The sequence below is a fragment of the Melospiza georgiana genome, chromosome 17, assembly GCF_028018845.1.
Source record: "Melospiza georgiana isolate bMelGeo1 chromosome 17, bMelGeo1.pri, whole genome shotgun sequence".
NCBI classification, from domain to species: Eukaryota; Metazoa; Chordata; class Aves; order Passeriformes; family Passerellidae; genus Melospiza; species Melospiza georgiana.
The window spans coordinates 13,650,402-13,672,357 of NC_080446.1; the positions used below are offsets into that span (position 1 = coordinate 13,650,402).

At 42.1% G+C, this 21,956-nt stretch overlaps 1 protein-coding gene across 1 annotated transcript in view; it reads right to left on the reverse strand.

Annotated features, from left to right (window-relative positions):
• Window positions 1–21,956, reverse strand: part of LOC131090559 (ubiquinol-cytochrome-c reductase complex assembly factor 1) — a 46,977-nt gene that overhangs the window by 6,672 nt on the left and 18,349 nt on the right. The window contains exon 7 of the mRNA XM_058035999.1: window positions 16,041–16,149. Coding sequence (XP_057891982.1) covers window positions 16,041–16,149 — 109 coding nt within the window. The remainder of the gene's footprint in view (window positions 1–16,040; window positions 16,150–21,956) is intronic.

Sequence of the window (21,956 nt, forward strand, 5' to 3'; positions counted from 1 at the left end):
GCAGGAGGGGAGAGAAAATGCTGCTGGGGGAGTGTGAGGCAAGGCTGCCCTTGCAGTGGCAGCACAGTCCAAGAGCATGGGGACCCCTCTGTAGTCAGCTACTGAGCAGCTACTCCACACCTTCATCCATCCATAGAAATTCAAAGATTTTTCACTGTTTTTTTGTCCCCAAAGCACAGACTGCAGGGATGCATGTGCTACTACAGTGGAAGTACAGGAATGCTAAAGACAGAGACACCACCCTGCCACTGCTCCTCCTGCACTGTCCAGACTGACTCTCAGCCAGCAAGAACATGAATTCTGCCTCCCCAGCATCTCTAGCAGCTCAGACTCACAAGTTTTTGACTATGATTAAACTTCTTTCAGAGTCTGTGATGACACAGCAACTTCCCCCATGCTCTAAGTGTGACTCAGTCCAAGTTCCACACTGACCTTTAACTAAATTTAGTAATTGCTTCAGTATTTGCTGGATTGGCCTAAGCCACCCATTGGTGTGAGAACTGACCCCATGTCAGCTTAAAATGGGACTGGACCAACTGCTGGGTGCAGAGGGATGGCTGAAATGCCTCCTGTGCATCTCCCTCACCCACACTGCCTGTCCCTCTTGCCTCTGCTCTTTACCTCTGCCAACAAAGTGATGCAGTTCCTCTCCCAAGGGCCCAGCTACACTTTGGTAAAGCTTCTTCTTTGTACTGACTCCCATGAGGGATCCAAGAGACACAAGGCATTTCTTTTCTACAGCTCTCATGTGCTCCAGAAGTACAAAAGACAAGGCCAATAAGCCCTGCACACCAGCAGGACACTCAGGTGTGACACTGCACTCTGCAAAGACAGGATTCACAACCAGCCCAGCACATCCACCACACTGGGAACCCCTTGTCCTGAATCCTCTCTCAGTATCCTTATGAGTATTCACCTTGGCAATTACACAACAGCTTTTCTATCAAAATATGAGTTAGTTTCTGTCAAGTGAACAAATTTCCAGTTCATATACTCTTCCCTTAAACCACTGTCTTTTTTCATCTGTCGATTTTTATAGCAATGCACATAGTGCAAACACAAGGAAAATTCCTTTTATGTCAGTTACTCATATTTTTCCATTAATATAAACTATTAAAATTCATGCAGATATTTTATAGGCTATCAAGATTTGGAGACTGGTTATTACTGAATGTTTAAAAAAAGAACTAAACATAAGAAATCAGAGGGTTAAATGATGACTGCAACTTCTGTAATGACTTAATTAAATTTTTATTGAGTACATAAACTATGATGTCATTTCTACCCAACCATGCTCAAACCTTCTATGCATGTCAGAGATCGTGGTTTTTCTCAATAGAACATACTTCTAAATAAGCTGCACTTCTACAGCTCTAATAAGGGGGAGCAGGTCTCATGTAACACACTCAATAAATTATCCTTCCATTTTAAACAAACAAATTCCATGAGTTATTATATATTTGCCACGCACTTTTTATGACATAATAAAAATGTTACCTCAAGGATTACTTAACACATACTACAAATGTTACAGCAGGCAACTGCAAGGGGCAAAGAAAACAAATAGTCCCATTACAGAGACAAGTCCTGGACTATACATCCCTGGGGAAGCAGCTTTCCCTACTAAAACCAAAGAGCAGCAGCTTTAGGTTAGCAAGAAACAGACTGATGAAGGAGATAAGCAAGTTAAACAAATATGGCAATAAATACATCTTAAAAGACAGTTTCAGATAAAAAATCTGAGTTTGGGGATGGACCTGTATTTTATGCAATGAAATGATATTTAAAGAAATATTGCAGTTTCTGAAGAATACAACTGGCATCAGTCAAGTAGAAATACTGAAGGAAAAAAAATCCTTCTTTATAAATCAAGAAAAATGAGCAATTCCAAAGCAGTCTTTGCTGGAAGTGCTTCCTCTTTCAAAGCTTGTACAAGTTCTTGCCACTGGCAAGTTTCAGGATCTGGTTGATTGTGATTCTGCTGACTGTTCCACAGTTTGTTATTAAGAAGAAAAACTGCTAGAGAATTCCAAGTGAGTAATTGCTAATAACAAGGAAAAAATCAGTAACATCTGGAGCTCTTCTTGGGACCTTGCCCCTTTGCCTTCCTTGGAGCAGCCCAGTGCAGAGCTGCCACTGGACAGATTTATGGGCTGAGTGACACAGGACTGTGTTAGTTCAAAACAAGGAACCCATTTTTGGCACACATCTCACCTTTACAAGACCTCTGAAACAAGGAAATGTACAGCTAACATTATCTCCCTGCTACAGGTCACAACTGCTCTCTGAAAGGCTCAGTGAGCCTTTCTGTGGGAGCCTTTCTGTTCTGCCTGTGGGACAACTGCAGCAAGCAGCTGCTGGATTTTCCATGTCACAGTGAAAAAACCATCTTCAGCCTCAGGGAGTTCATGTGCATCATCCAACAGCCACGTGCTGAGGGTGACTCCGCAGCAAAGTCTCACAGAAGGTTTTGTATTCTAACAAGATTTCTAGGGAAGTAAGAGCACAGTGCTCTCCTGTCCTGCTGGACACGTAGCAAAAGACCTAACATGTGGCCATGGTGTTTAAAGGGAATGCTGCTCTGGAATTTGTCCATGTCAGTGTCCTCTGAAGGACCAAGAGCTTCCTCTGGAGATGAATCTCCTCCTCCTCCTCCTCCGTCCCACTTGCTTTGGCTCATGGTGCAGAGCAGAATCAGTGTGCACAGACTGGAAGGTAACAAACGACAGGGCAAGAGGAACAGCCTCAAGTTGTGCCAGGAGAGGTTTAGATTGGACATGAGGGAAAAGAAACAACAGAAAGACTTTTAAAAGACTGGCACAGGCTGCCCAGGGCAGTGGTGGAGTCACCATCCCTGGTTCAAAAATTGTGTGGATGAGGCAGTTGAGGACATGGTTTAATGGTGAACATGGAGGTGCTGTTACACTGACTGATGGGGACTGCATGATCTGGATGATGTTTCCCAATCTTAACAATTCTGTGGGCTCTGATGTGCTCTGCCTGCTCAGAGCCCCCAGCCCAGGGGCTGAGGTGCAGCCCATCCCCTCAGAGCAGGACAGGGGATCCCTGGCAGTGTCACTGCCCCAGCTGGGATGGCCATGGGCTGCACTGCAACAGGAGTTTCTTTCTGCTTCAGCTTTTGCCAGCATGTGTTGCACCCTTAAGCTACTTTAACACATTAATCCTTCCATAGACTATAAAGCCAGAAGGGGCACTTCTAACTGCCTTGTACAAGCACTAGTCATTGAATTCCAGGCAGCAATTCCTCTCTTTAGGCTGCAAGTTATGCTTGAACTAGACTTTTTTATGAAGAGATTTCAGCCAGAAGAAATGATTAGATCATAGAACCTGACCCTCTGCATATCACAGACCATTACATTTCACCGAGTTCCCCCTGTACTAAGCTCACTAAGTTGTGTTTGGCTAAAGCATATCACCCTCACAGTTGAACATGTGTATCTCATTTCATATTTGAATTTTCTGGCTTGGGCTTCCACCCCCTCATTCTCATTATACCAATCCTGCTGGAATAAATAGCAGGATTTATTCTGTACAATGTGTTTGCTCCTGTACCTGTACAGCATGGATGTGCCAGCAGAGTCATCTCTTCAAACCAGGACTGGGCTCTTCCAGGTGTCACCCCACACCAGCAGCACCCTCCTGGAGTGGGCAAAGTTGCAACAGCAAAGCAGTGGTTTATGCTGACAGAGTACAAATTAATCCATGCCTTGTGCAAAACAAGTTCCACAGGTCTGAGTGCACTCATCTTGTCACGGCTGAGTCCACTCTGGGGGCTTCTGCAGCCCCACTGCCATAAACTTCAGCCACTCTCACTCACTTCTGACTGCTGGAGCAGGAATATCAGCAAAAGTTCCTCAAGGAGATACAGGACCAAACTTCCATGGTAAAAAATGCCACTCCAGAAATATTTAGGCTTTTTAATGCCTCCTCGCTCAAGTTGGAATAGGACAGAATTACTTGTAATATGGTTTATGTTATTTATAAATAATATAGAAGCGCTTGCAGTTATATATGGGCTTTTTGAGTGTTTGCTCAAAACACTGTTTTAAAACACACATGACCTTAAATGGGCAAACACAGCCCTTTTATTTCATCCTGTAACATCACTACTGCTTGCAGGACAGTAATTTTAACATGACTGAGACTGTAGCTAGAATAAAAAATATTAAATTAATAAAAAAGATTAGGAAGATTCCTGTAGCAAGGAGCCATAACAGCCAGCTCCTTCAGGCGCATACTTGTGAAATGACAAAGATATTAAAGAAATTTTTTTTCCAATCTTCAATTTTTGAGCCTTTTATTAACTGCTCTGCTACTTTGTCTGCAAAGCAGATCACTGCTTGTAATTAGCCACAGCTTGAGTCCTGTATGTTTTAAATATCAACTCTTCTGATAAATTCTCTATTTTTTAATTAGAAGTAATTTTGTAATACACCTCCATAATCATTAACTTCAGAGAATAATCTTCAATATTCAGAGATAACCTACCCCAATATTCTTTTAACCTAGACAAAAGGTAAATGTTGGGGTGTGGCAGAACCAGCTCCTGCCAAAATCTTCAATCCATAAAATACAACATGTTAATGGAAAAAGTTGTGCATGCTCTACCTTCACAACAATTGTGCAATCATCAATAAGTTATACAACATTACCTACATCTTTCAGCAAAAGCAGATGCTCACCCCTACCTTTCTGCTACCCAGAAAATGAGGTTTGTTCCCATCGTGCAGTTTATTAATTTGGAAGCACTGCCATGGTAAGAATTACAGATGCAGAGCAGATCACAGCACAATCTGAACTGTATTCAGTGGCTTACTCCAAATTCCTGCTTCCCTGCAGAACGTGGCTGGCAGAGCTCACTGATAACCTCTCAAGAGAAGGATCAGGGAGAAGAGGTCAAATTGCTGGGCTCTGTCAAGTTGTGCTGATTCTCTGTAAGGTGAGCAGTTGTCAAAGGATTTTCTTGTAATGTCTCCTGAAATACCTAGTTGCTAAAAGCCTAAAGCTAACCAATGTGTTTCTGAACACACCAGAATCAGGAATTCAGCCTGATCAGCTGCTAAGGGAAATTTCAGAACCAAGTTTGAAAGAAGCACCTGGAGAAGACAGTAGCAAAGGCAGATAAATCATTAAGGTAAATGTGCACCATGAGCACTCACAGAGTTCCTGTAAAGCTCCAGCTCTCACTGAGACAAACCCCAGGGCCTGTCAGGAAGTGCCACACACCAGGAACACTGACCAGACCAAGGGGCCACCTACCAGGGTATCCTGCCTTGCACAGCAGCCAGAACCCCTGAGAAAAGGCCAAACCCTAGAAAAGCTGATATATACTCCTCCAAAGATTCTCCCAACTAATTTCAGCTAAGGATACCTCCCAACTCTTGCTATTTGTTTGGAGAGTAACCTCCAAAAGGTCTCCATGTCCAGCAGCTTGTGCAGGGAACTCTCTGCACTCACAATGTGCTTCAGCAAGAAGCACCCTGGTCTGTACCCCCGAGGAGATCCATCTCCTCCTGTGGGGACCCCTGCCTCCTGCTGGCTGCATCTGCTGGCCCAGTCTTTCCACAGGATCAGGCAGGGAACACTCATTGCTCCATCACCTTCTCACAGCACTCAGGATTTTGAGAGTCAGAGAACGATCCCAGACTGGTTTGGGTTGGAAGAAGGGACCTTCAAGCCCATCCATTATACCCCCTACCTTCCACCAGAGCAGGCTGCTCCAAGCCCTGTCCACCCTGGCCTTGGACACTCCCAGTCCATCATCTTCCAGACGTGATCCACCCATACAGAAAGGCTTCTGATAACTTAATAAAAGTCAAAAGCAACAAAATTCCAGGGATCATAAAGTACTAAAACAAATTAAACATCTTAGCTAACATTACCAGAGAGACAGGAAAGGTGGCATTCATTCTGAAAAGTCTTTCAGCAGAAACAGATAAGTACAAATTAGTAGAAAATACAGTAGATGAAAATAAAAATCACAGATAATTATGACCAGTAATATTCAATGCTGATAAAGGTACTTGTAGTAGGTATTTAAAAAAAAAGTCCATAAAACCTATTTAACAACATGCACACATTTGGCAGCTACAGTTTTGAAATGGATCTTTGAGAGAAAAAAATTAAGTTGAACAATTCAATAGTGAAGAAAAAGATACATAAATTTTAGGAATTGTTATGAGAGGAATATAAACCAAAAGAGGAACCCTATTCTGCATAAATCCATAATGTACTGCATATAAAATGGTGTGCATAATTGTCACCTTTTGATCTCTGAACAAATCTAAAAGTAGTAGAAAACACACAGAAAAGACCATGATGACATGATGACACATAGGAGCAAACACTCAGGAAACTCTTCAGGATGAAGTGAGGAAGAAGAGATGATGGAGAGGCAAAGTCATGACTGGTATCAAGGAGATAAACAAGGAATTACTGTCCACTGTTTCTCATTAAAAAAGATGTAGTAAAGAATCTAATGAAAATGACAAAATAATATTTTAAAATATAAGTGTTTTCTCATGCAACACATTTAAGTGGCAGGAGTCACTGCCACAGGGCATTAAAGAGCAAAAATTATGCAAGAGGCAACAAAGGCTGCACATTCCTGGAGGATTCCTGTCAGTGATCCCTGTGCAGCTCTCGGGTTACTCGTTAGTGAATGCCAGGAGAATGTACCAGAAGGAACTGACCCACAGTTCTGCTTCTTGTCCTTTATCCCAACTATCTCTGGTCATTGGCAGCCACAGCACACACTGGATCTTCATCTGACAGCAGCAGGAGCTCTGAGCATGTTCAGCTTTGTCCATTTTTTGCTGACCTTTGCAGATACTGCTGGTATCTCTCCTCTCTGGGTCTCTGTTCTTTCCTGCCCTGACTTCCAGCAGGACAGGCACAGCTCATTAGATGATCCTGGACACCAGACTCAGGTCACTTTGCTGACTTGGCAGGAATTTCACCTGAAAAGTGCTAGTGCTATTAAAAAGCCTGCGCCCTTACCATAGCCTTTAATACCCTCATGGGAAGAGGTTACATTTTATGTAGCAATATGAGTAAAAATGATCCTGCTCATACCAAATAGGTCATCCTCCCCTAGGGGAAAAATACTTAAGAACATTAAAAAAAAATTTTTCTCCAGAATTTGGGACCAAGACAAGCTTCTGTTGGAAGGGAACAGCAAGGCACCCATCTCCTCTCCTAAAAAAACTGTCCAAAAAATGTTTGTTTCATTTCAAATGGAGTGATAATTGCAGAGTCCACACAATTAGTCAGCAATTAACCAGCCTAATCCTTACTGCTACAACCTTCATCCAGTGACAGAGGCCAGGATAAATACAAATACTCACAATTACTATCACCTTTTCAAATTCATTTCTGTATGCCTGGCAGTCTGGCTGATTTGTGTTTGCTCCATCAGCCTCTCCTGGCAGGGCCCTGCTCGTACGTGACCTGTTTGACATTCTCCCATCAGTTCCACATTTGGGTAAAATTCTAATTTGAAGTCACATTGCTTTCACCTTCTACCAATATTCTGCACCTTCTGGTTTCAATCATAAGCTGAGAAAAACCCGATTTCCCCAAGCATTCCTCCTCCCCAGGGCTTCAAACACACACAGGCCACAGAACAGTTAACAGTTAAATATTTTCTTGCCAATATTTTAAGAGTGCAGAAGGTTCCAAATTGCTGGTAAAATAAACAATGCCAGACTGTGAAAACTCCTGCCTGCCATATACTCTGATGTTAACAAGAGTTTCTTTATTACTGTAACCTTTCAGAAGAGAACAAAAATTATTTCTCTACCCTAGTTCTGCCCTCAAGTAAAAGGCAAAGGAGGAAAGCAAACCATGAAAAGGCTGCAGGGTAAGATATTGTGAGTTTTCCATCTTACTTCTGCATTTCATTCAGATTCGATGCTGCTGTGAATAAATAAACTTCCAGAAGATCCTAAAAACACGGGCAAGGATTTTTCCTTACACAGTTTCCTGAATAACACGGATTAAACCTATATATAGGTTATCTTCCCTCCTGCAAGTGCATAATAGAACAGGAAATACAAAAGTGTAAATTTAGGGTGCTCTCAAGTAGACACATCATTTTTAAGCTCTTGGTACCTGGCTTTGTCTTCTGGGGCTTTAGTCCTGTATGTCTACCAATTACAGGGGCTCTGACACTTCCCCACTTTTAAAGAATGAAGTCTTCAAACAGCACCTCCAAAGAGAACTGCTGGTACTCAGCATCAATGAGACAAGTGACTCCAGAGCTCAGGGGAACCCCCTAAAACCCCTGCTCACCCACAGGCCTGCCTTGTGCTCCCTGCCAGGCCCTTCTCATGCCCAAGCCTTGTGAAAACCCACTCAGACCAGGGCTGCTCATTTCACATTACAGACCAAGACTGCAGTGACCCCATCTCCCATCCATGACAGCCCAGCCATAAAATTGTCCCTTTTGTGTGCATTTACCCTCCTGGCCACAGGGCTTCCTGACTAACTTGAAAATCAACATGATGAACACTTTGCTACCAACGAAGAGAGATCTCCAAGATTAGATATGTTGGTATTTTAAGCTTTGGCATTATTTCCTGACCTTTGAAAAAAATTAAAACATTCAGTTTCTTATGGCAGTGTAATCGGAATTAACTAATTAACAGAGACAAAGCAAGTGCTGAGTAAGACCGGGAAGAGAAGAGAAAGACTGAGGACAGAAAAAGGAATAGAATCCATTAAGATTCCCAGACCAGAATGGAAAACAGCAAAGCACCTCAGTTTCCCTAGATTGTACAGAAGTATCCTGTGCTGTGGTTTTAGTAGGGCTGTAAAAGAAACCAGAGGAGTCAGCAAGTGTGGCAGCAGGCACTGGGATTACTGAAGGGATTGCACTTGCACTTCCTGATCATTATCTTTTCTTCTCCTGTGGGAGCAGTTAGCAAAGGCAGTCAAAAAAAGTTTCAAAGAGCTGCCAGTTCTGTAAATGGATAAAACGGGCCAGAGGACTCAGAAAATGGAAGCAAAAAATAAACAAAGCTCCAGCAATAAAATACAAGAGTCAGTCCTGAAGTGGAAGAAGATATCAGTGACTTTCCATCTGCAGAGAAAAGCACAAGCAACAATGTGATTAAAATGTATGGGAACAACAGAGCAGCTCTCAATGGTTTGTTTGGCTCAATTTAGAACTGACTCTGGTCTTGGTATTATTTCTGTTTTTATAGAGGAGCTTGAAAGCACCTTCTGGGGGAAGAACCTTACCTATATAACAGACATAGAGTAATATAACACTGAAAAATACATAATTCTGAAAAAAAGGTATCTCTAGAAAAGGTGCCACAAGGCAGCTTCCAGTGTAATTCCTGCAGGCACTCAAGCAAGGCAGAGAACATGCCAACAACACCACCTTACAGTAACAGGATCCAACACATCTGGGAAATTTAAATTGATTTTTTTGTGCCAGAATTGATTTTTTTATGCCAGAAAACTGGGGCAGGCCGTCTGAAGAGAACCCAAGCATTTATTATTATACATTGATTTCAATACCAAGTATCCTCAGCATGGCCCAAACATTTCAGCCAGGTGTGCTGGTTCCACAGATGCTGTCTCTAGAACAACTGCATAACAAACAACTTGAGAGAGAGATCCATATTTCAAAGCTCCATGTGCTGGTAAAGCTACATTTGTATCATTTCAGTTTGTTCCAGACATCCTCACAGCTGAGATAATTCAAGGTAACATTCCATGCACATGCACTATCCTGCATATTTAAGTTATTAAGATTTCCAGAATCAAATTTACTGAATTTCCTCTGGAAAAGTACCTACTATTATTCATCCATGAAATGACAAAGTACTGGAAACTTAGTGTGAACTTTCAAGCTCTTTGAGAAAAGATCAAGGGTTGATGAACTTTTTTTGGTGATGTTCTTGAAACAATAACTTCAGGTAAAACTAATCATACAATGTCTGGTATCCTATTTTAAAAATGCCACAAAAACTACACAGAACAATTTTCTATCTCACTACTCTGGCAAGGGTTTAGTTTCTTTGTTGTTTTTAAAGGGAACTAGAAACTGGTGAAATTTTATATATTCCAACTGGTCATCAAAAATCATAACATTTTTCTCCTTAAAATGTCCTAGTAAAGCATTTCAAAATATACATAGATAATTTAAAACTCAAACTTCTCTTCTTTAGTTTTATAGGTATTTAAAAACCTTTTTCAACTGTACTGAACACTATCCTCTGTCTCATATCCCAGTCCATTTCCTCAAACAAAATCAATACTTTCTCTGCAATGTTTTTTTTCAGTACATTCCCTTCATCCCAACTCCCCACTCCAGCCCCAAAATACTGCACCCACTTTCCTCCTGCCCCATTCTCTCTCAAAAATGTAGTTTCACTCCAAAACTGACTCCATGACTTCCCATCAGATTTTAGAGCAGGCCTGGAGAGGACCTCTGGACATCCCAGGACAGCAGCTTCCCACTTCAATTCATTATTTCAAAATTGTCTCCATTTTACACCCTGTCCTCTCATCCTCTAAAGCCATTCTACAACTTGCTGGTCTCACCCTGACCATGCTTTCTCAGTCTTTATTCACAAGGCTCAAACTTTTTGTTCTCCACAGTAAGAATAACTTAAACAGAATGAAACTGAGTTTAGGAAATTCTGTAGCTCCTGTAAGGTAAATAAGCATTTTTAATCAACTGAAATTTTCTAATTATGAAAAAAGTATCAAGACAGAAAATAGTGCTCAAGTTCCCAGAGCCAATTTCAGCTCTCAGTTACATGTATTGATTCTGATGCTGTTACTTCAGATGTACATGAGTGTAATTGAGAGCAAATTATGGGTCACTGGGTATACACAGCTCCAGCTAAAAGTGTAACAAAGGCTGTATTGTGCTACACACAGCAGAGCCAATAAACGAATTCAAAAGACACCTAGATGTGTTCCTGGAAAAAAAAGGGGGTAGGAGTCTAAGTGGTCTGGTGGGAAAACAGGAAAGTGAGATTATGACAAATTAAAACAGGTTTGGCACACTGGGCTGGACAGCCCCTCCTAGTCCTATCTCTTTTAGAACATTTATTTATTATAAAATGAATTTGCAGCTTTAAGAACATTTATTAATTATAAAAGGGATTGTCATTTTGTACTGAAAACAATTTTAATTCATTTCAGCAGCAGAATGGCACCACCACAACCACGACCAAGGCAGGTAAAGTGAGCCTGCAACCAGTTACAAGTATTGGAATAAAGCCTGGTGGATCTTCCTGAGACACCACAGGGTTTGTACCCAAAAGTATTAGTGTGGGGTGCTTGGAGGAGGGAGAAGGGGTGTGGAGGTTTTTTAGGGTTGGGATTTTTTGAGTGGTTGAAAGTCTATTATTTATTTATTTATTTATTTAACCCTCTTATCTCCTGCCCTGTTATCAGCTGAAATCCTGTTCCAGGGAATACCCACATGTCCTTCCCATCAACTCTGCAGCTTCATCTAAGGGTATTAAAACACACTTAAACTTTTATCGCAACTTTTAAATCCACACTTTTACTAAAGCACAATACTGATATCAACCAGGTTAATTCTCAGGTGGCTCCAGAACTCCCTCAGGGAGAAAACAGCAGCAATGTCCAGTCCTGAGAGAATTCCCTTTGCAAACTGATGAGGCAGCTGCCAGCTTGCACAGTGCAAATCCATTCCCTGCAAGCCACGAGGTGGAGATCTATGGCAAAGCAGGATCCAAAGGAAGTCTTTTACCCAGCCTAATGTTACTATTAACACTTGGAGCCATTGCATCAAGCCAATTTTTCTGTTTGTTTTTAAAGTTTGATAGAAATGTCACTAGTGGAAAAATTAAGTAAAGAGCACTGGTTAGCCACAGAACTGGACACACCTGGCTGCAAACCCACCAAAAGAGACTGACTTCATTAGTACTAGGGACAGCAGAGTAAAATTTATATCTGAAATATGCCTGCACCAGTAGAATTTGCTGAGGCCACAGACTCTCAGTGTGTTTTTACAGCTGTGTCAAGTTTGGGTTTCTGACTCTTGCCGACATTCAGGAGTGCTGAAGGAGCTCAGGCTAACAGGTCCCAAAACTTTGTAGCAGAGATTTAGATCTCAGCAGTTTTAACAACCAGGTTTTGAAATAATACAAACTCAATTTGGAGCTGGAGCTGATGTAAATTTGCAGTTAAAATGCTTTACATTCTACCCCTTTGGGCTCCAATGAACCAGTTAAGAGCAGATGGCACATTTCAATAAAGCATCAGCATCACCTCAGGAATACAGTGTCCATTTTCTGCATCAAGTGCCAGCATTGTTGCTAGATTGGAAGCAAGCTAAAGAACTGCAACTTTGTATGTCAGCAAGTTAAACTAATTGCATCCAGACAGCAATTCCACCCAGATGCTCTGTCACTTGTACCACAATACAGGAATCTGAGTTAAATCTTTACCTTTGATACACTACATGGGAGAAAAGGCAAGGAATGGACCCCTAGGATCTATGCAAATGAAAATTTAGTTCTCTGAATGTAGTCAGTAAAGTTTCTTTTCACTTATCTTATTTCTGAGAAAGACACAGATTCTGAAATTTAAGAGCATCAACACAGGGACATTAATGTCTTCTTTTTATCTATTATTCTTAATGTATTTGACCACCTTCTTTTGGAGGCAGAATATTTACTGATTGCAGGACTACAATGAAAATAAATTGCTACTACTACTTGAAAATAAATTGCTGCTATACATATCCTTCCATCAGGTCACATTTCCTCTGTCATTACCTCAGTTTCAGTTTAAAAAAATCATTAGGGATAAAGAGGTCAAGATGAATAAAAAGCATGTAGCACTTGGGAAACTGCCCTTTATTGGTCACTCAAAACTCCTTGCAATTGCCAAAGGTGAGAAGTGAGAAAGATTTCAGCCAGGGTACAGCTCTGTGAAGGGAAGGAAGGTGAGTGGAGAAGAGTGAACAAGCATGGAAAAAACAGAACTGCCTGTGCAGGGGCATGAGTGAAGTGGGATGTGAAGCCAGAATCACTGGCAAAGACAAAGGAAAATGAAACAGTGACAAGGAGCAAGGGAACTGGTAACATCTTCAAACATCAGGGCAGAGATCATTTTCATCTAACATACAGTAAATGTTACCAGAAGAGACCAAAAAGTTTGTTCATCTCAACAAAATCCCAGAACTTTTGGGTCATCCCATTCCACCTCCTGCCATGGCAGGGACACCTTTCACTATTCCAGGCTGCTCCAAGCTCCATCCAACCTTCCAGGGATCCAGGGGCAGCCACAACTTCTCTGGGCACCATTGCTGACAGGGAGGAATTCCTTCCACATGTCTAACTAAATTCCCTCCCTTGCTTTGTGAAGCCATCCCCCTTTGTCCTGTCACTGCAGTTCCTGAGGAAGGGTCCCCCTCTGGCTTCCCTGCAGGTGCTGGGAGGTCTCCACAGAACCTTCCCTCCTCCAGCCTCAGCAGCCCCAACCCTCTCAGCCCATCTCCACAGGGGACTGACTGTGAATAATGACTGAGAGATCAGGAATAAATAAAAGATTAAAAAACCAAACCAAACCACGGCAGATAATGAAAGCCCTCCCCGAGACTACAGTGAAGAGAACAGTCCTGATTTCCAAATTTACACCCCAGGAGAGTCCACTCTGCTTTCTCACCCCCCCTCAGTGCCTGCTCAGGAGTTCACTGCTCACCCAAGGAGGCTCATTAAACCAAGGGGCCCCTGAGCAGCTCAGCTGTACTAAACACACCCAGGTGTAACTGCCTTGCAGATTAATCCCTGAAATGTGCAGCTTCTTCCTCTGAGCATCTGCTGTGGCCACATAAAGGCTGTGCTAGCACCAGGCCACAGTCTGGTGTGTTACAGGAATCACAGCAGGGCCAGCCAAGCACACTGGAGATTGCACTGCAGGGTCATTCCTACAAGGACTGCACAATTTAAATTCAAGGGTGAACTGAGCAGATGCCTAACCTGACAAGGCAGGGAACAAATGGCATTCCAGCAACTTCAGAGCTCCTTGCACTTGCATGACACAGCAGCCATGATACTGCAAAATGCAAGTATAAACACTTCAGGGTATTGACTGGATGAAAAGATAAAGACACTGATGGTTTTTTTATACTTCAAGGAATTTTGTGGAGAAATGGGATAGTTTAGTTTGCATAAATGGAAACCCTGTGCATCCCTTTAAAAATAACTGCCTGCAAACATTATCTTTTTCCCCCTAAGGTTTACTGTAAAGCTCTCAGTGCAGGCCTACCCTGCAGCATTCTTCACTTTGGAGCCCTGCATGGCTTAAAGGACAGCAAACAGCCAAATCTGCTCCTCTTTTCTGACTGCTGCTCCCAACCCTGCACAGAAATCTACAAGCCAGCATATGAGACAAAATTAGGGACAAAAGAAACAGACAAATGATCTTCTTTTCCAAAGGTCATTTTCTCCATGGAATCAGACAGATGCTTCAGGTGTTCTGGAAGGTGACATGTTTGGCTGGAGTTTGTTTTGGGTTTGGGAGGATTTTTTGCTTTTCAAGAAGAAGAACCTTAAATTTACACTCAGAGTAAAGAGCTGAGCTGTGTATAGCTCCTAGAGAAAGCAGAATGAACCAGAGATATGATATGGAAGGCACTGGATAAGGACAAAAATGCAGAAGCTCTTTCATTCAGTTTTTTTCTCCAGTACATCTGATTTGTTAGGCTCATTCACACTGCCCTACCAGAAAGAGAAGATTCCCACACTGGAATTTATCTAAGCACATTAACATAGCAAAAAACCCTCAGATGTACAAATTTAAATTGAATTCAAAAGAAGATTAACAGGATGTCTTGTCTATAAGAGCAATGTGCAACAAAGTAAAGCTACAGAAGTCCCAACAGCAGGGAAAAAACCCTATTGCTAAAGGAATAACTGAAGTTATACCAGAACCAACACCTTCTAAAACCACATACAAAATAAAGAATCAGAGAGAAACTTCTTGAATTTCTAATGTGATTGCATCCCAAATCCTGACTCACTGGTTAATTCCCTTGTCTGGCACCACCAGGAACATCCTGGCAGCTTCTCCAATAGAACTGACAGCAAAGGCTTAACAAATAAGGAATTAATTACTGCTATATGAAAACTGTCACTTCTTTAACACTGAATCACTGAACAGTTCTCTTCCTTTTTGACAACACAGATGTTGCCAGGCCTGTTCTCCCACAGAAGTGCTCTGAACACAGGCAGCCTCACCTGCATCAGGTCTGCTGTCACCTACTACCACTGCCTCTGCAATGCCTTCTCTTCAGGCAAACACCAACACAGGGCTGGAGAACCACGTTTTCATACTTTAGGTACAGAAATTACCATTACAACCAATTACCATAACCTTCCTCAGAAGAGGCCAGAATGATCCAACCTTCCTCTTCCTTCAAAATTGCAAATGAAGTCTCCTTGGAACTACTCTCTCTTTAGAACTTTTTTCTTTTTTTTTTTTTTTTTGGTGATAAAGATCAGGTATAGTGAAAATCCAAAATTAAAAATAGACAAAGGACTAGGTATAGTCCTTGGAACTTGACAAAGTAGGAACTTGACAAAAACCTCTTGTTGATTAACGTCCCTTTTACCACTTTAGATACAGAGAACACTCAGAGCTCTGCTGGAATTACTGAAGTTGTTGCTATTGATTTGGCACCAGTCACATTCCTCCCTACCACAGCTGCTTATTCCTATCCCCATTCTGTTTTAGCAGCATCCATTCCTGCAATCACATAGCAAATCATTTAGGAAATGAATCAATTTCAGACAAATCAATACCTTTATCCAGGTCATAATGCACTTTCAGAAAGAAGGACAGTGCTCAATACAGCAGCTGAGGGAATGAACGGTCAGGAGTGAGGGCTGCAGGTACCAGCTTAAGCTAGAAAAGGAATCAACCAGTTGGATTCTTGGGCATTTTTCTAAGATATTTAAATCCAAAAGAGCACTGAAAGATGGGAATCATGAGGATTAACACCAGCAGAGAGGACTTACCCCCATCACCTTCCCACGCTGCTCCACGTCCTCCCACATGCAGTGCACGATGTAGCGGCACATGTACTTCCCCGTGCGGCCCTCCTGCTTCAGCCGCACCAGGCACATCCTGCAAGAGCACACACCACTCAGCCCCCGGGCTCTTGTTAAAGGGAGAGAGTAAATTAAATACATTCCAGCTCATTTAAGAGTTTTCTTACAGTATATGTTTGTGATCAGGAGGAAAATACACGTGGATTTTTTTTTTTTTAATAAACCACTACAAACATTTCCATTCCGTACTCAGGAGCTGCATCTGCTGGATTTTGGCCAATCCAGCCATGGAAGAGTGACAGTGGACTCTATTCTTGCTGACAGTACTGTAATCTAGTTAAACACTACTGCAACCTGAATTCCTCAGCCTTAAGAACACCTCACCCTCTGGAGCAGGAACACATGGCTTGTCTAATCCAGGCTCCGAGCCAGCTGTAGCTCAGTTGGTCACTCAAGGGCTGTAATAGCCCAACTAGCCAAGCTGGGAAAGCTTAAGCAAGTTACAGACTCCAACCAATCCAAATTAACAATGTCCTAAATTACTTCAACTACAGGGGTGTTAGGATACATGTCCAGCCACCTGGCAAAACCTCCACATGCAAGACCAGCTCAGAGGTTTGTAAGTGCACTGTGAGATCTTAATGAGAACATCAGGTTGAGTTGTTTTACTCTGTTTTTAAGCATTAAAGCCACTTAAAACTTAATTGCTGCTGTTCTGTCTACAAAATAAAGAATAATTTTATTTTGCCTCTTATAAAGCATCTGAAAAGAGCACAAACTGAAGCCCAGGCTGATTCCTCAGAGGGCAGGGACCAGTCCTGCCACCTGTCCCATCTTCTCTACCTCATTCAGCAACTCCTGTACTGAAAGACAGAAATGCCTGTCCAGGACTGACTGAGTGACTGCAGATGATGTGATGCTCAAACACTGGAGCTCAGAGAATCCACTGCTTTTCACAGACATGCTAGGAAGGAAACTGCTCCCTGTAAAACCAAGAGAACAGAGCTGCTGGAGGCCACTGTGGAGCTGGTGCACACTAACAATGGTGAATGTGCCACAAGAGCTAAAAGGAAAATATGCTTATTTATAGATTAATCTAATGAATAGATTCATTTCTTTAGTGAATATAAGATCTGCAGGCATTAAAAGTACTTGGTGACTCGTGAATGCCAGCTCCACAGGGAAAATCACAAACACCTGAAGTGTGCTGAGATGACCTGTAAAGGGACAGATGTCCATCTTTATCATGGGTTCTATCTTGTGTATGGATTAGTAAAGGAAACATTTTCTAACCTATTAAAGAAGTAAAACTTACTGCCAGGGACAGTCAGAGACAAAAGCTGAAGGCAGCAAAACCCACAGCAGTCCTATATTCTTCTTGCTAGTCATAATCACTGTCCCACCACACAAATCCAATTAAGATGGTACCAAAACCAAACCCTCATTTTCTCACAGAAGGATGGCAAAGCTTTCTGTTCAAACAGTGGTCAGAGAGCAGCTGTCATAGAACAGCTGTCCAGGTACCAGACCTTCTACAAAACAAATGCACAAAGAGCTTAAAACTTTCAGGGTACTTCTACCAGTTTCAAAATCTTTGCTCCTCTTGTGCATTTACATAACTGAACTGCACAAAGGAGTGAATTACTGAATTGAAAATTCTTACTCACTCTTAGCAAGACGAAAAGAAAAAGACTCAGATAAAAGACTAATTTTGTGTTAAGAAAAGCATTTTTATGCTTCTCTTGCTGAACAGCTGAACTCAGGGGTGAAAAACTCAGGGGAAAGAAAAGCTCCCCCTGAGCAAAAATAGTGCTTCCTATCCTGTGTGCCTTGGGTGGTGGAGAAGCAGGAGGAGAGAGCAGTGCAGAGACCAACAACTGGTCAGTGATGAGCAGGACTGGGCTGGTGTGCAGGGGAAAACCTGCTACTCATGGAGCCTAAAAGGGAGCTCTTGTGTTTGGATGCACAGTGCTGACACAGAGCTGTTCTGCAGCACCACCAGTGAGATCATGGAATTTTGCAGCTTATTTGGAAGTTTGGTAGTTTGTTACTACACCTGCTGTCTGAGGTGACACAGACTCTTTAAAGCTGTAAACCTCCTAACCAGATCACCATAGCCTGAAACATTTCATCATTTCACTGCACAATCTGTTCTGTAATTTAGTCAAATACTGACTCATCTCCATCAAACCCTGAAAGGAAAATTACTCCAAACTATCTTTAGAAAGCTGTCCACCTCACATTAGTTGGGTTGGATAATTTTTGCTGTATTAAGTTATGCAGAGAGATTATCTTAGAAGAAAATCTTAGCATCTTAGAAGAAAGGATAGTGGAAAAGGATCAGGAGCCTCTGTAACTCAACCCTCATCAGCTGAGATGTTGTAGTTTCTCACAACAGCCTCAGCCAGCTTCTGTCAGTGCTCCCAGAGTGCCAGACTGGCCTGAACACCAGAAGTGGTGGTTGACACCTCCTGATCACTGCTGTGAGGTGCCCTGTGCCATGCATCAAGGTGTGATGAGCCATTAAGGGTAAAGTGAACCTTCCTGTACCTGGCCACTCATTCCTGCTCCCTCAGCTGCTCCAGAGCAACTATTTCTGCAGCTACACTATAGCTGCTCAAAGAAATTACTCTGGCTTTTAACACCACAAATATCAACAGCATTTTTTGAAGGCTTTATTCTGTTTAACCCACTCATGAACAGCTGCCAGCTTGGGGAATGGCAGGAAACTCCTGAACTGACTTTTCCATCAGCTCCCTTGTGACATTGCACTTGAGGGAATGATGATTATCAGCAGAATTCTGACCAGGTCCTAATTAGGTTTGCATGTTCTCCTGTGCTCCAGCCTGGCCAGCTCCCCAGTACTGCTGTATCCAGCACACAGAGCCCAGCCTGGCTCTGCAGCCTCCTCTCCCCTGGGGCCTTTCTCAGGCTGCTGTGGCCCAGTCCCTCATGTTAAGGTAGGAGCAACTAAATGCTGGAGACATTCCATATAAACTTATTCTTAAAATCTCTCTCAAGCAAGACTATCCTGATGCAATTAAGACACAAAACATAGAGTTTATTCCCTTTCTTCTGAAGCACCACATTTCAAAATGGCACTGTGAACTCAAGCATCTCTGTGCAAATCAGAGAAATCTTTTCTGGCAGGAGTGGTTTTCTACATATACTTGGTAGTTTTCACTCCCCTCTGGACTTCCTGAGGCTGATCAGAACTTTCCTAAGTGCAGATTTCCTTAAGAAAAACAATGCTCAGATGAGTTTTTGCAACAGGTCTCTGAGTCTTTCAGAACAGGAGGTGTAGCACCACTCTATTTGATCCTAAATACTTCAGAGATGTCACCATGCTTGGTGTGGTGACAATGCAAAGGGAGCTCTAGGTAGCTACATGGCAAATACTGAACCAAGACATTCCTCAGCAGTCACCCATGTAATTTCTTTGGCAGTTTGGTAACAGCTCTGGATTCAGCCAATACTCCATTTAGATGCATGGGAAAATGCAAACCCAGCAGAAGAAATTAAGAGTTTTTCTAAAGGTCTGGATTTCAAAATATAAACCAAGAGTCCCTCTGACACCAGAGGTGTAAAGTAACAGAAAGGGCCTATGAAAACATGACATTCAGGAAAGAATAACCATGGGTTGGTTTTCCAAGTAATATTGATGGGTTGACTTTTTAAAGCATGATTTTAGCACTGCATTGGAAGGCACTGCAGTGTTTCTAAAGGAACATTATCTTATAAACAAGCTTCCAACAGCAGAGGCTAAACATGAGAGCCTGAATTCCTCTCTTTTTGAGTGGGGTCAGGAGGAACATTCTATTCACAGACAAGAAGAAGTAGGGGCCAGAGATTCAGAGAACCCACCAGAATGTGTAACACAACAACGTGCCCTGACAAGCACTTATTTAAATCTGTAAAAGCTGTGATGCAAAAAGCATGGAAAAATTGACCAGAACATGCTGGGCAATGGCAACAGTAAGAGAAGGAGACAAAGTTTACCAAAATAGGGAAAATTATCAACTTCTCTGGCTCCAGAAGACAATCTAAATCAGTTGAAAATAGGCTGCTGAAATAAGAAGTATCTGAGAAAGTTGTGCAGACTGCTCTGCTAGGGGCAGCAGGAGCAGATGATGATCAGAATCTCCTGGCTGGCTGCTGGCCACCAGATCAGGAGGATTTCTACCCCCTGAGGCAAATGGTCCAGCAGGAAAGAGGAGAACTGGAGCCTTCACACAGGGGTAGGATGTCCTTAGCCTTGTCAAAGGTAGCAGAAGCAACTTCTGCTCCCAATTTACTGAGGTCAAACTGCCTGAAGAAAGAGATCCCAGAGAAGAGCAATAAAAGCAAAGCATGGCATGGCAGGATGCTGGACACTGATCTCATCACAGGCAAAGCCTACAGCGTTTCCCAATGAGCCAGGCAGTGAGCAGCCCTGTCACAGGCTTCTCTGTGTCCTGGAATATCAAACCAGAGCTCTGATTTGTGGTCCAGAATGACAGTGCTGCCAGGAACACAGAGGAGCCAGGCTCATAAACCCTAGAAAAATTAACCTCTTGTGCTAAACTCCACACCTGAATTTTCCCTGCTGCCACAATGAGGGCAGAGGGATTTGGTTCTTTCCTGCTTGCTCAGGATATTGCTGTCAAACTGTCCACCATATCTCACATGTAAGAGTATTTCAATTCTCAGCAAATCTCCCCATAACATCAGCTCAAAGTGCAGCAACTCTTGGCCACCTTCAAAAGAAGACAATGTACCTTTGATCTTAGAAACTTATGCCTATCCTATACCAGTTTCATCTCTGTCTTAGCTCTCTTGTTGACTTTTATAATTAATATTGAATTTGATGCTGTGTATTAATCACAGGAGGCACTGTCCCATCAATGAGAAATCAAGATGAAAATAGTGTGTTCTCTGCAGATTCATCTTAACTCTGGTTTTCCCAGATACTTACAAACAGTCTGGTTTTTAACACTTATTGCACTAGTTTTCAAAACACCTATATGAATTATTAGCTCATCAATTCATTTTTTCCCACAAGGAACAGTAGGAAATAAATAAACTGCAGATTTCAAGGGTCATCCTTACTTTGTTCCACTGATTTCATTAACTGATTATAATTTCAATGGTTCTGCTCATTTATTCACTCTTTAGTGTAATGAGCTGCCCCATCTTTCACTATATTGAGGAGCCAGGAAATTAAAAGGAGAGAAGGGAAAAAGGAGGAGGCAAGGAAACAAGGGGCCTTAAGTGCAGCTATTTCAGTACAAACTTCCTTTCAGCCTTTGGACAGCTGAACCCAAGTCTATGGACTTCAGTTCCCTGAAAGATCTGGCACTTAGAAAATTACTGTACTCCCTTGTGCATCCTCTGACCTTTCTAAGTACGTAATGCTAGATGAAAACCTGATTTTTTTGGCTACTATTTTCACAAACGAAAAAGGGAAAAAAACTTCACGTTTAAGGTGTTAAATATTTTCACATGCAGCCAAGCTGGCATTCACCACCCTGCACGTACCTTTCAGAACTGAAAGAATAAATGCCAGTGCTATAATTTGTTAAATGCTTCTCATCACCACAAATTCTCCCAATTTAAATGACTTTTACATAAATTTAAACCTTTCCTAAAACACCCAAGTAGGATTTTTCCACATAGCCTGAGTAAGGCTTTTAGAAAACTCATGGCAAAGATCACTCCATTAGTGAGGGATTTTGAGATGTAAGAGATGTCAGCTTCTCTATAGGACTTACTGTTCTTCAGCAGAAAACAGCTTAAATTCAGTCATCAATAAAATGAATATGGCCTCTATTATCAGCTATGGATAGAAGGCCGTACTTTTTATCACATTAAGTTGTATATAACTCCATTTCCTGAAAATAACTG